Consider the following 13,693-nt stretch of genomic DNA (forward strand, 5'->3'; position numbering starts at 1 on the left):
TTCATTGGAGGTTTTTAAGCAGAGGCTAAATGGCCATCTGTCATGGCTGTGATTCCTGCTTTGCAGGGGGTTGGACTGGATGACCCTCAGGGTCCCTTCCAACTCCACAATTCTATAATTCCATGTAAACCCTAGTGCAGTTTTACCATGTGAAAGCACCCCTGTTTTTGTGCGCAAATTTGCAAAAACCCAGCCTCTATTTTCCCACCCCTCTGCAGTTTGAACAATGCTCCCCCGCGCTTAATTTTTGTCACTCGGGCTTTTGAGCCCACTGGCGCGTAACGTGTGAACGCGCCCTTAATTTCTGTACGCGTGTACCCCTTCCTTTTAAAAAAATACCCACCCCCCGCCCCGGGAGTCCTTGCCAGCCACAGCTCCCCCAAGGCCGGCTTTCCCCGTGGTTATAAACCTCCCCGGCTGAGGCTCCCCTCAGACGCTGGCAACCCGGCGCATGCGCAGAGCTCCCCCTCACTCTCCTCCTCCGCCCCCCCAGCTCCTCGCCCGCCCCTTTTGCCTGTCAGGATGAGGCGGCTGAGGCGGCCCAGGGCCGGCGGCGGAGGCTGAGGCGGCGGCCCCTGTTGTGCTCGCTCCGCTCCCCTCGCCTGACTTAGCGGGCCCGGCCTCGGCGTGAGCTGGCTCAGCCATGGCCCAACCCGGGGCGGCGGCAGAAGAGTCGTCGACCGAAGGTGAGGAGGAGGACGAGGAGGGGAAGCCCGGGCGCGGCCTGCGAAGGCTTACCTGGGCCTGGGGGGTCGCGTGTGTGTCTGTGGGGGCGGGCAGATGGCGCTGGGGATGCAGGCCAGGGAGGCTTGGAAGGAGGGCGGTGGAAGTGTAGCTCCACCCCCAGGGGGGTTCTCCCCTCTCCCCAATATCAAGCCTCTGACACCCCCTGTTCGTGCCCCCACCTTTTAAATTGTCACTTCCCTTACCTCCCCCCCCCAGCGCTTTCTCCTTAGCAGTCTCTTCCCTCCACATCACAGGACTATTTCAACCCCCCCCAATCTCGTGCTTTACTTTATTCTTCTCTCCCCCCCTCCAGTAATGTATCTCCTTCTCCTGCCCCACCACGACAGGCATCCCCATGCAACTCCTCCTTTTGCTTCCCTAACCCTAACCCTAACCCTAACCCTCCCCCCTCCCCCTGTACTATCTCCTTATCAGTCTTCTCCCTGTCTCGTGCTTTATTTTATTTCTCTTTTATCCTCCCCGCCCCGTAATTTATCTTTCTCCTGCCCCCTACCCCGCCAAAGTCATCGCCTTGCAATTACTTCTATGCACCCCCCCAGCCTACTGGTTTCTCCTTAACAATTTCATCCTATCTTTAAGGAGTGTTTCTCTCCCCCATCTTGTGCTTTACTGGTGTTCTCTCTCTCTCTCTCTCTCTCTCTCTCTCTCTCTCTCCCACCCACACCCACACCTATTAATTTATCATTTTCCTGCCCCACCACTACAGGCATCACCACCCCCGGCCTACTGGTTTCTACCCTCAGCAGCTACTCCCTTCAATCCTCACCTCAAGCGCCAGTGTGGTGTAGTGGTTAAGAGCGGTAGTCACGTAATCTGGGAAACCGGGTTCGTGTCTCCGCTCCTCCACATGCAGCTGCTGGGTGACCTTGGGCCAGTCATACTTCTGTGAAGTCTCTCAGCCCCACTCACCTCACAGAGTGTTTGTTGTGGGGGAGGAAGGGAAAGGAGAATGTTAGCCGCTTTGAGACTCCTGAAGGGGAGTGAAAGGCGGGATATCAAATCCAAACTCTTCTTCTTCTTCTTCTGTTTTTCTGTCTTACTCCCCTCATGACAAATCTCCTGAGTTTGTAGCACCTTAAAAGAATAACATTTATTGTGGCATTAATTTTTGTGGATTGGAAATCCAACATTCAAATTACAGTTGATCTTAAAATCATTGCTGGCAAAATATTCCACCACCCCCACCCCCTTTTTGCAGCCATATACAGCCCATTCCTTTAGCCTACTAAGCCCTGTGCAAAAAATGAGTCCAATGTTCCATGCAACAAACACTTCAAGCTTTCCCCCTTCTGCACAGTGGGCAGCCTCAGTTCCCTTTTCCTTCAGCTTCATGCTGTTGGCAGTTGTACATCCGCAGCCCTGGGTTTATCCCATGTTTCTGAAGTTGTGGTTGACCTGTAAGCCTTTGGTGAAATGAACAAGACAGTTCCAGTGGTTGAATTCTTCTTGGAGAGTAAAGGTAAAGGGCCCCCTTACCATTCGTCGTGACCGACTCTGGGGTTGCGACGCTCATCTCGCTTTATTGGCCGAGGGAGCCGGTGTACAGCTTCCGGGTCATGTGGCCAGCATGACTAAGCTGCTTCTGGCGAACCAGAGCAGCGCACGGAAATGCCGTTTACCTTCCTGCTGGAGTAGTACCTATTTATCTACTTGCACTTTGATGTGCTTTCGAACTGTAATGAGAGTCAAAAGACTCTGTAGAGTTGGGTTGTGGAGTTGAATTTTGAGGGAGAAGTGTGAGTGTGAAGGAAGAGTGTCTGTGTCTGTGTGTGCATACATGCAAGTCCCATGTGGTAGCAGAAGTGCCCTTTCTGTACAATGAAACAGCAGTTATTTTAGCTGGTGTGACACTACTATTGAAGTGTCTAATGGGATTTACCTGCATAAGGATGTGCCCAACTTTTGAAAATCAAATTTTATGTGGTGATATCATAAGCTACATCAGCTGCATATTTTTATATTAAAAGAAAATTTATATTATGCATAATACAACACAACACAACATATTTATGTTACTTGCATCTCCTTAGGAAAAAGTCAGGTAATGAGGGGCATGATAGAGGTGCATAAGATTCTATATGATGTGGAGAAAGTGGATAGGCAGGCATTTTTCTTCCTCTCTCTTGATACTAGAGCCCAGGACTGTCCAATGAAGCTGAATATTAGAAGATTTAGGAAAGACAAGGTGCTTCATCACACAGCACACATTTAAACTGTGGAATTTGCTCCCATAATTCCGTTCAACGAGATGTAGTGATGGCCAGCAACTTGGATGGCTTTAAAAGAGGATTACACAAATTAATGGAGGATAAGGATAGAATTAATGTTCTGCCTCCACCTTTGAAGGCAGTGAATACCAGTTACTGGGAACCACAAGTGCTGGTGTGCCGTTGTGCTCAGGTCATGTCTTAGGGCTTTCTGTAGGCATTTGGCTGGCTGGCCACTGTCAGAACACATGGGTTGAACCAGGTGGGCCTTTGACCTGATCTAGCAAGTTTCTTCTTATATCCTTATTCCGCTTATCCACTACTGCTGGGCTCTCAAAGAAGTTTGCAATAATTAACAGAAAAGTAAAACGGCTCTAAAACAATAGATTGTAAAACCAACAAATCAGATTAAACTAACAATGCAATAAAAGTTGTTGCTACTGTTCAGTAAAAAAATAAAAAGGACTTCTGAAGCAGGAAGGTCTTAACAATTGTTCTAAGACAAGGAGTGAATTGGACAGGCCCAAAGGATTGAGTTCCTAAAGAAGCTGAGCCAAAACAGAAAAACTACCACTTTACACATCTCCACCAGTGAAGGCATATAGAGCAGAGCTTCATCTGCAGATTTTTAGAAGATGCAGGTATGGGAGACATATTTGATAAAGGACAAATACTATTTCATGTTTTGAGTGTAATTACTAGGCACTTTAAATTTGACATGAAGGCAAATGGGCAATGCAGTCCTACCTCGGAAGTCAAACAGAATCTGTTCCAGAAGTCTGTTTGACTTCCAAAACATTTGGAAACCAAAGCACGGCTTCTGATTGGCTGCAGGAAGCTTCTGCAGCCAATCGGAAGCCAAAGAAGCTCCATCAGACATTTGGCTTCCAAAAATAGCTCGCAAACCAGAACACTCACTTCCGGGTTTGCGGTGTTTGGGAACCAAAATGTTCAAAAATGAAGCTGTTCAAAAACCAAGGTACGTGTTCTTCCTTAATAATAGCTACATAATGTTCTCTCTGGTTAAAATGGTCAGGAGTTCAGCTGCTGCATCCTGGATCATAGGTAATTTCTTCACACCATTCAAATACAGCCCCATGGTAGAGTAAACTGCATTAATCCTGAAGAGTGATACAATAGTCAGCTGTCTCTTCCCAAGAAAGGGTGGAGCTAGCAAACAGTACAGAACACTTGGTACCTGAGAATAAAGTAGCAACACAGAGTTTAGGGTTATGTGACTGACAATACCTGTCATGGCAATATGGATTTATTTCTATGAGAATGTCTACCGTACTCATCTAATAATATACATCACAAAGTACCTCACAACAGAAAACGGTGCTTCCACCATAGGCAGGACAGTGTGAAGGACCACTTCATCAGATCTTAGGCAGTAGGCAGGCTGTTACATGAGGAGGTGGTCCTTCAAGTATCCAGGACTCAAGCCACTTAGGGATTTAAAAGGAATTACTAACACTGTGAAACCTGTAAACAAATTGGCAACCAGTGCAGCTGATGCTGGATAGGTATCTTCTTTGGCGATCACTCGTAGCCGAGAAAGATTGTCTTCCATACACACAGTTTTAACAATGAGTCCGTAAGTGACTGTGGAGGCCAATTCTGGACCCACACGCCCTTCCACAGTGGGGAAATTGGTTCCCGGGCGGGAGCTGATCACGGTGTGGATTTGCCAAGCATGCCTTCCTCTTAGCACATTTCTCCCTTGCGTTTTGAGTTTGAGTGTCTTCAAAGTCCACGACACCTTTGGTGAAGGCTGTTCTCCAACTGGAGTGCTTGCAGGCCAGTGTTTCCCAGTTGTAGTATAATTTTTTTAGATTTGCCTTGAGACAGTATTTAAACCTTTTTTGTTGACCACCAGCATTACACTTTCCATTTTTAAGTTTGGAATAGAGTAGTTGCTTTGGAAGACGATAATCAGGCATCCGCACAACCTTACCAGTCCTACGAAGTTGATGTTGGAGAATCATTGCAACAGTTTTCACCATACTGGTGCCTAGTTTTGGACTAAAACTCCATTCATCCATAGCCAGCACATCCTGGAGAGCACCAGGCTAGATAGGCTTGTATAATGTTATCCCATGGGCCCATTAACATCCTTGCAACCATTTTCTGGATCACTTAAAATTTCCTAACACTCTTCAAAAGGAAACCCATATAGGGTGCATTACAATAATACATCCTGAATGTAATTAAAGGATATGTTACTGTAGCCAGATCTGACATCCTCACAAATGATGCATACTAGCCTAAGACAGCCAAAGACCCTTTGGGCCATCACTGCCGCCTGTGTATCCAAATACAATAGTACCTCCAGATGGTGAACCAGATTCTTCAAGGGAAGTACTATCCCATCCCAAATGGACGGCATCCCTGTTCTGCAGTCTGTTCCCTTCTGATCAGAATCACCTCTGTCTTGTCTGGAATAAGCTTCTGTTTATTGGCCCTCACCTAGCCCGTTTATACCAGAATGTAAAGATCCTTAAGGTAGTCTTTTCTTTGGAGCTTCTTAATGTGCCTGCTCTACTCTCCCTCTTCACTAGCTATGTAAAGATTTGGGAAGCCTATTTTCAGAGGGATGAATCTGGAAAAGTAAGTATGTGGGATGAAGAGAAAGGATGTTATTCAAATATTACTATTCCTAAGAACAGCGTAATGTGAAGTATTATACTGGGGCCGAAAACATAATATATTCAGTTTATGCCTCTATTAAAACTCTGTTAGTATGAGTCATCTTTAGTACTGGCTGGTGATCTGAATAAATAGATACTGAACCATTCACAATATGTTAATGCAGACAGGGAGTGTAAAATGTAAGCTTGTACACTTGTGGCTCCAGCCTAAGACTTTTGAGTGAATTTATGTGGAACAATGTAGGACTTGCAACTGGAATGGTACACATTGAAGGTCCCACTGAGGCATCAGTTTGCAAGGTAACATTTTCAGTTTTTCTTCTATGAAAAGTAAAAAAAAAAAAAAGCACAACAAAAGCACAACAATGATAACCTGCTGGTGTTGTAGGAATTTTGTGGTAGGACAATGGTAGTCATAGATTTATTCAAGAAGAGTAGCTCCTTTACCTCTAGTACACTAATTAAAAGCCTATGGAAGATCTACCTATGTATATAAAGAACAGGGGCCAGAAATGCTGCAAAGAATTTAGTTGACAGGTTTGTGTAAGAAATGTATCACTAAGGTCAGGGAGTTCACTTGGATGAACTAAATGTAGTGAAGTGACCTAACATACTGTTTTAGAATTGAAAGAGGTACTGTATTTATCTGGGCAGGTAATTATGATTATTTGTGTTTGGAGAGGCAGTTATAACAACTTCTGTAAGAAAACTTTTACTGAAGCTTCATAATATTAACCTAGGACATCCTGGGGGAAAGTTAGTTTAATCACTTCACGATTGACCAGTGGCATGTTTTTTGGAGAACAAGAAACGAAGACTGGATAATTCTTTGTAGGGGAATGGATGCAGTTGAGCAAATACCTTTATAGACAGAGAATTATACTTGTTGATCTTTACTTGTAGTGCATTCTTAGCTGCCAGATTATATTTTATGCAGTACATCAACCAAATCTGAACTGAAAAGAAGATTGAACCTTCATTTTTGTTCATTTGCAACAGGACCAGAACTGTTGTTCAAAAGCCTCTGTTGAATGTTAACTGGAACAGAGGTTTTTTTTTTTTATTGGTTTAGAATAAGAATTTGACATTATCACATCCTTTAAAAAAAGTATATGATTTTTAAAATTTTTGGTGGCTGCAGTTGGAATGACTCATGAGGGCACAAAACTATATTTTATCCCCCACTTTCCTCCCGTGAACTCAATACTGCATGCATAGTACTTTCCTCAACCTTTATCCTTATACGTAATAACCCTGTGAGGTAGTTTGGGCAGAGAGGTGGTGACAAACCACAAGATCATCCCAGTGAGTTTCACAGCTGAGTGTGGACCTGAATCTAGATCTCTCCATTTGAAGTCTGGCACTCTAGCCCAAGTGCATGGAACCTGTTGCGCTCCAGATGTTGTTGGATTCAGCCCCAGCCAGCAGGACCAAATGGTCAGGGATACAAGCAACATTATCTGAGTTGCTGGTAAGAGATGCGTGAGGTTTCAACTACTGCCCAGCTTTGTAACTTCTTCAGCCTAAGTTTATAGAAGTTACTCACTTGCCAGCCCACATGTATAGATTAGTCATTTCTGGCACATGGGTGGCCTGAAAAGGTCGTAGGAAGAACCACAGTTTAAGAGTTTCCCTGCCTACTTGCCTGAAGGTGACACCACAGGTGGGTAGCTATTTACGGGTCCTGGTATACAGTGTTAGATGGTAGTGGTGGCCGTGTACAGGTCATCTTGCAATGTGAATTTTATTTATTTGATATCATCATTCTGTTTAGAGTTTTAGGGCATTGTACAATTTATTTCAGGGTGGTGACTGTAATTCAGACTTGCAGATTAGGCTTGAGAAGGGTGCTTGCGCAGCATCTGCTCTGGTCACCTGTCTCTTGTATATCTCAGCAGTTGGTTGCACTAGTTCACAGAGAGCTGGACTTCATGCATAATTTCCCCCAGAATGTCAAATGATGGTGGGATGGGGGCTGGTACCCTGCCACCATTTGCATGGGACCTGATGGGTCCTGGTTCTGAGGCAAGCAATTGCTCCCTGGCATGCTTCTCCTGAAGGGAGGCCAGCACTCACAAATTTGTTTCCTGCTATCACCACCACCTGCTTTGGGTCAATCCTGGCTTCAAGTGTCCCTGTTTTCTCCCCAAGGTGATTGGGGTAGCAGTGCATGTAAAACTACTATAGCAGCATGTTGGCTGAACTTCTTGTCTCTTTTCAAGCTGAAACGAAGTGTTTCATTTGAGTAAATCACAGGATTTAATGTGTATTCAGTTCGTTGTTCTTGTGAAGCAATTAAGTGGAGAAAGTTAAATGAACGCATTTGATGTGAAGTTGCTTGTTTTGACTGATTGGAGCTTCATAGATTTATTGTGTTTGTGATTCAGAATTTTTTTGTGGGCCTTGCTGGCCAACCAAAAATTTGTGGTCACTAGCAACCTGCTCTCTCCCAAAGGAAAGGATTGTGTCCCTGGCTTAGTGCTATGTCCCTATATACAATGTCAAGGGCAATCTTCTATTCTCTTCCTCAACTCCAAACTTGGACCTGGATAGCAGGGTGAGGTAAGGATTGCTCCTACAGTTACATTGCTCTTCCAAAGTATTTGGAAAAGCAGCGGCAACACAAGCCCCCTTCTCTCTCCTTCAGGGAGTAAGTCTGCAGTATATCAGTTTGTTGCTGCACTTCTAAGGTGCTTGGAATGCTTTTGAAATGCAGTGCCAAAACTGTCCACAGTCCCTCTCCCGATCCTTGAGGTGTGGGGTGGGGAATCATTCCCACAGTTGCACTGGGTTTTTTGAAGGATTTTTGCAGCTATTATGACTATCCCACTTTCTACCTCTGAGATTGGCTTGCCCCATTTGTGTTTCATTTCCCCAAATCTGTTTCTGTAGTTTAGAGGTCAATGTGTATCTTCATGTAGCCAAAATGGCACTATCTATGCACAAGAGAGAAATATTAGCAGACTTTAGGGAAACCTCAATGTTTGCAAAAGTACCAAAAAGAAAAAGAAAAGTGCTAAGGGGTGTTTTTGTTGTTGTTGCCAAAACAGTTTAGTAGGAACTGAGTGTGGCAGTGGACTGCTGACAGATTGTTGGGAGAGAAAAGGAAAAACTAGGTGAGAAAGGAGATGAAATGGAGTATCATGGATGAGGGCATGGCTGGGTGGATGAAACAAGAGCATTCCACCTTGCAGTATTTTCTAGTTTTCTGACATTTTGGGTGCCTACAAGGATTTTTGTAATGCTGGAAAGCAATAGCCAAAGAATAAAAGTGAAATATGCAGCAGATCTTTTTATCTTATAATTGTTTTCATAGCAAAAGTAACTTCTTTATCGGAAAATGTGGATTTTGTTCTTATCATCTCCTGAACAAGAAGAGCAACATTTTTGTCCAATGGCCTGTCCAGCTACTAATTTTGTATGTTCTTTGCTTACTTCAGGATATCTTCAGGGTGCTATGCAAAAGCAGTAGTGAATTCCCTGCGTGTACTGTAGCCTTTATGTAAAAGCTTTATCATTCTCTATAATTACTAGGGGGTATGGCTGGTTCATCCATGAGGCAAGGTGAGGCGACTGCTTCGGTTGGCCGGATCCTCTGGGGCAGCAGATCCTGATGTTGATTTTCTTTCCTCTTCTTTCTGATGTAGATCTTCCCTTACTCCTTCTTCCCTGGCAGGAAATGGGGTACTATTTTGGGATCTGCCTCAGGTGCCAAAATGTATTGGGCCAGCCCTGCTTGGGGAAAACAATGTGTTCCATATTATTATGAGCTGGTGATTCTAAGACCCACCCTCACAAGTTCTGTAGTTAGCTCTTCCTGCTGTTGCTGCTGTCCAGTTACCTGTAATGTAACTGGGTGTTTTAAGAGCGAAAAAAATCAGATATTCCACCCCCTCAACCACACTCCTCTGCTTGCTCTCCAGCATCTCTCCCATGCACTGAGAAGCTTGGGCAGCTAGCCATTAGAGGTAACTGTCATTAGTGCAGTGCTGTCTTTTTACAGCAGTGGCTGCGCTATCTCACTTCCCTAGAGTTAGAGTGTAGGGTGCTAGCCTAGGAGAGAGTAAGACAGCAGAAACTTGTGCTCTTTCTTGCTCTCCACCCCTCCCTGCCTTTGCCAGTGAGACACAGTTGTCAGTACTCTGTGCTACATATCCTGAGCCCGTTTCCTGATCAGGAGTTCTAGGGAACATGTGCGTACTATCTCCTCTCTGCCTTTCATTCTTCCACTGGAGGTTGCCCAGAGGTACCGTATTTTTCGCTCTATAAGACACACTTTTCCTCTCCTAAAAAGTAAGGGGAAATGTGTGTGCGTCTTATGGAGTGAATGCAGGCTCCATGGCTTCAGCGAAAGCAACCCGAAGCCAGGAGAGCAAGAGGGGTCGGTGCGCACCGACCTCTTGCTCTCCTGGCTTCGCTTCGCTGGAGAGGCGCTGCGCAGCATTCCCTCTCTGCGCAGTGCCCCTTCAGCAAAGCGGGAGGAGAAATGGAAGGGGCTGCACTTCTCCTGCCGCTTCGCTGAAGAGCCGCTACGCAGAGAGGGAGAGAATATTTTTTTTCTTGTTCCCCTCCTCTAAAACTAGGTGCGTCTTATGGTCGGGTGCGTCTTATAGGGCGAAAAATACGATAGTCATTACTCTAGGTGATCTTATATCCCTCCAAATAGAGGAATGTTTCTGATGGATGATTTCGCTGCGCTCTTTGTGCAATTGCCTATACATTTTGCGCAGTTGCTTATACATCATGGTGATAGTGGGGATAAAGTAGAGTTAAAGAAAACCATATATATAGTGTGTTCCTGTTTTTGCTAGAAAATAATGGACAAAGATCAGAGTCTTAATGATGGATTCACAGGATTTCCAGCCAAAGGTTTTCTATGTACTGGGAAAAGTGAAATACAGTTGTGCCCCGCAAGATGAATGCCTCGCAAGACGAAAAACTCGCTAGTCGAAAGAGTTTTCCGTTTTTTGAGTTGTTCCGCAAGACGAATTTCCCTATGGGCTTGCTTCGCAAGACGAAATGTCTTGCGAGTTCTTGCGAGTTTGTTTCCTTTTTCTTAAAGCCGCTAAGCCATTAATAGCCGCTAATAGCCGCTAAGCCAATAATAGCCGTGCTTCGCAAGATGAAAAAACCGCAAGACGAAGAGACTCGCGGAACGGATTAATTTCGTCTTGCGAGGCACCACTGTAAGGAAGCCTACCCCTCTCTAGTTGAGTGAAATTTTCCACCATGCCTCCATAGATGATTACTGTATGTGAGCAGTTTGATTGGTACTAATACAACTGCATGGTGGATGTGTGTAACAGTAATATAGATCAGTGTTAGAAACTGAGATATGAAAGCTAAATGGCACCTTAAACCGAGGTTGTGGGCACAACAATGAAATGTCTAGGCGTGCTTTTTTATAACAAAAATACAAAGCTGAAAATGAATGAACTGCAGCTCTCTGCAGTTTTAATCTGAAATCTTAGGCACAGTACTGTGCTCAGAGTTCAGAAACTGCCCGTGCTAGTGAAATTCCCTGTTGCAAAACACACCTGGAACAATGGGAGTTTTGAACAATGATATAGATAGTATGACTTCAGTGCAAAGAAGAGATCAGGATGATTCTTGCATACATCAGGACTTTCAACAGTTCTACTGAGTTGTCCCGGAAGCTATCAGAGCAACTTCAGGAATGTCAAAAGCAGCTCCTGATGTGATAAAGGTAAAGGTAAAGGTACCCCTGCCCGAACGGGCCAGTCTTGACAGACTCTGGGGTTTGTGCGCCCATCTCACATCTATTGGCCGGGGGCCAGCGCTGTCCGGAGACACTTCCGGGTCACGTGGCCAGCGTGACAACGCTGCTCTGGCGAGCCAGAGCCGCACACGGAACGCCGTTTACCTTCCCGCTGGTAAGCGGTACCTATTTATCTACTTGCCCCCGGGGGTGCTTTCGAACTGCTAGGTTGGCAGGCGCTGGGACCGAGCAGCGGGAGCGCACCCCGCCGCGGGGATTCGAACCGCCGACCTTTCGATCGGCAAGCCCTAGGCGCTGAGGCTTTAGCCCACAGCGCCACCCGCGTCCCGTCCCTGATGTGATACATGGCGTCAAATGTATGCTCATTTGTCCCTGGGCTTACTGGATTTGGGTTGACATGTTGGATGAGGCAGCATGGAAGCCTTAGCAGCTGCAAAATAGTTTGATAGGGCATGAAACTCATTTGGGAAGGCACTTGGACAAGTCATTTTCCTGTTACGATAACCTACCTTTCAGAGCTGGTATGAAAATAAAATGCTGCTCTGATGTTTGGATGTTAAATGTGGTCTGCACATTTAAATAATAAAACAGTATGGTAAACATTCAAATGGAAATAAACTGTGCTATATCCAACTCTAATTGGAGTAGTCCCACTGAAGTTGATAAACCTAAGTTAGTCAGGTCCATTAATTAAAATGGGTCTCCTCTGAGTAGGACTGAAATTGGATGCAACTCCTTTCAGTCATGGAAAGTCCAGATCTTCACATAAGACAGCACATGATAAAGACTGAGATAAATACTGTTGAATTTTTGGTTTAGCAGACTTGCTTCTTCCCTCTTCCTCTGTTGATGATGACTTTGCAGCTGGGGTTTGCATTTTTTGTCCTCAAGAAGTGACAATTTCCCCACAGTGAGAAACATCATGTGCTGTAGTTTTAGTCTGTAGCCTCTTGGTTTTCATGATACGGGGCTTTAAGGGTACTGTACTTTGCTGGTATCAGCCAGTTACTTTGGGCACTGGAGCCTTGCAGTGGCAAATAGACAATTGGGGTTTGGGCTGTAACTTGAAAGGTTTGTCTTCTTGACAACCTTCTTTCAAACAAATATGTGGGAGGGAGGTGGGGTTGCTCATATTAATCCCTAGATTTCAGTAACCTATGGAAACATGTTTATCTCTAAGAAAGTGCATCTTTTTCCAAAGCTATCAGGTGTTCAAGGACAATGACAACAGCATTCTCTTAAGAATTTAATGAAGTTAGAGCTGATTCTCATAGGGTTCCAAACTGAAAGGAAAGGCTATTAGTTTTAAAGTGCAAGGTTCTGATCTGTTGATTTCTCTTCTGTGCCAAGGAAATATAAAATTCATGTGTGGAATGAATTGTTTCAGTTAAGTGGTTCTGTATGGTGCAGTTTAAAAAAATCACCACTAAGTTTTTAATTTGTTTGACAAAAGCAGGAAGGAAACATAGAGAGATCAGGAACAGTTTGGCTGTAGGGATAGGAAGGAAATGCAGAAAACTGAAGATCCAGCAAAAATCTTTGTTTCTTTAGGATCCTCTTCAAATCTGTGAATTTTAACATAGACTGGATAGAATTTACAGTTTTCAGTTCATAACCAGGAGCAGATTGGTAAACACAAACACTGAAACATTCTCCCTTCTCCTACTGAGTGGTTTAGCCTCAGTGGTTATAAGTTGGAAATACCACATCGAAAGTTCCTAGGCCTCTCTTTTCTTGCTCTTGAACACTTCTTATGTGAAAGTCATTTGTAAGGAGCCCTTGGTTTGTCTTGTGACTGGATCCAGTTGAGCAAGTATCAAGTACTTCCTTTGGATAAAAACATTGAATAACCAGATTGTTGATCCCTGGATAAGAAGCTTGCCCCTTTCTCCTGAAACTAACTTTACTTGTTTTTTATCATATTATTGCACCACCAAATATAAAGTTGTCTAATGAAAGCCCCTATGCAGGTTTGTTAGCTGTTTGTAACATGTTTAAGATAATTGTGATAACTGTTGTTCCGTGGCTGTTATTTTAAAAGAAAGCCAGTACCCTATACATGTATTTTTCTTCAGGAGAACCCATAAATATACTTTGTAAGGCAGTATGACCCTTGTTTTTTGCTTATCTATTATTAGTTTGCCTAATGACCCAGGACAGCATAATACAATTTGTACTGGCACACATGAAGCAAAGCATTCTTGCACTTATACAAAAAAACAAAGATTCTCTACATTGATGTAAAAGTTGGCTAGAAAGCAGTTTGTGGCTTTCTAGGTCTCTGCTCATCATAATATTGTTAGTATAACCTCATTTTCAACTTTATGTCTCCCACTGTGATTTAAGAG

General features: G+C 44.3%; 1 protein-coding gene across 3 annotated transcripts in view; it reads left to right on the forward strand.

Annotated features, from left to right (window-relative positions):
* The first annotated feature begins 507 nt into the window (after nucleotides 1-507).
* RABEP1 (rabaptin, RAB GTPase binding effector protein 1) overlaps nucleotides 508-13,693 on the forward strand; it is a 55,703-nt gene continuing 42,517 nt past the window's right edge. For all 3 annotated transcript variants that reach the window (XM_082201390.1, XM_082201391.1, XM_082201392.1), the window contains exon 1: nucleotides 508-686. In XM_082201390.1, the coding sequence (XP_082057516.1) occupies nucleotides 644-686 (43 nt within the window). In that variant the 5' untranslated portion in view covers nucleotides 508-643. The remainder of the gene's footprint in view (nucleotides 687-13,693) is intronic.

Source organism: Podarcis vaucheri (assembly GCF_965113315.1).
Source record: "Podarcis vaucheri genome assembly, chromosome: 15".
NCBI lineage: Eukaryota > Metazoa > Chordata > Lepidosauria > Squamata > Lacertidae > Podarcis > Podarcis vaucheri.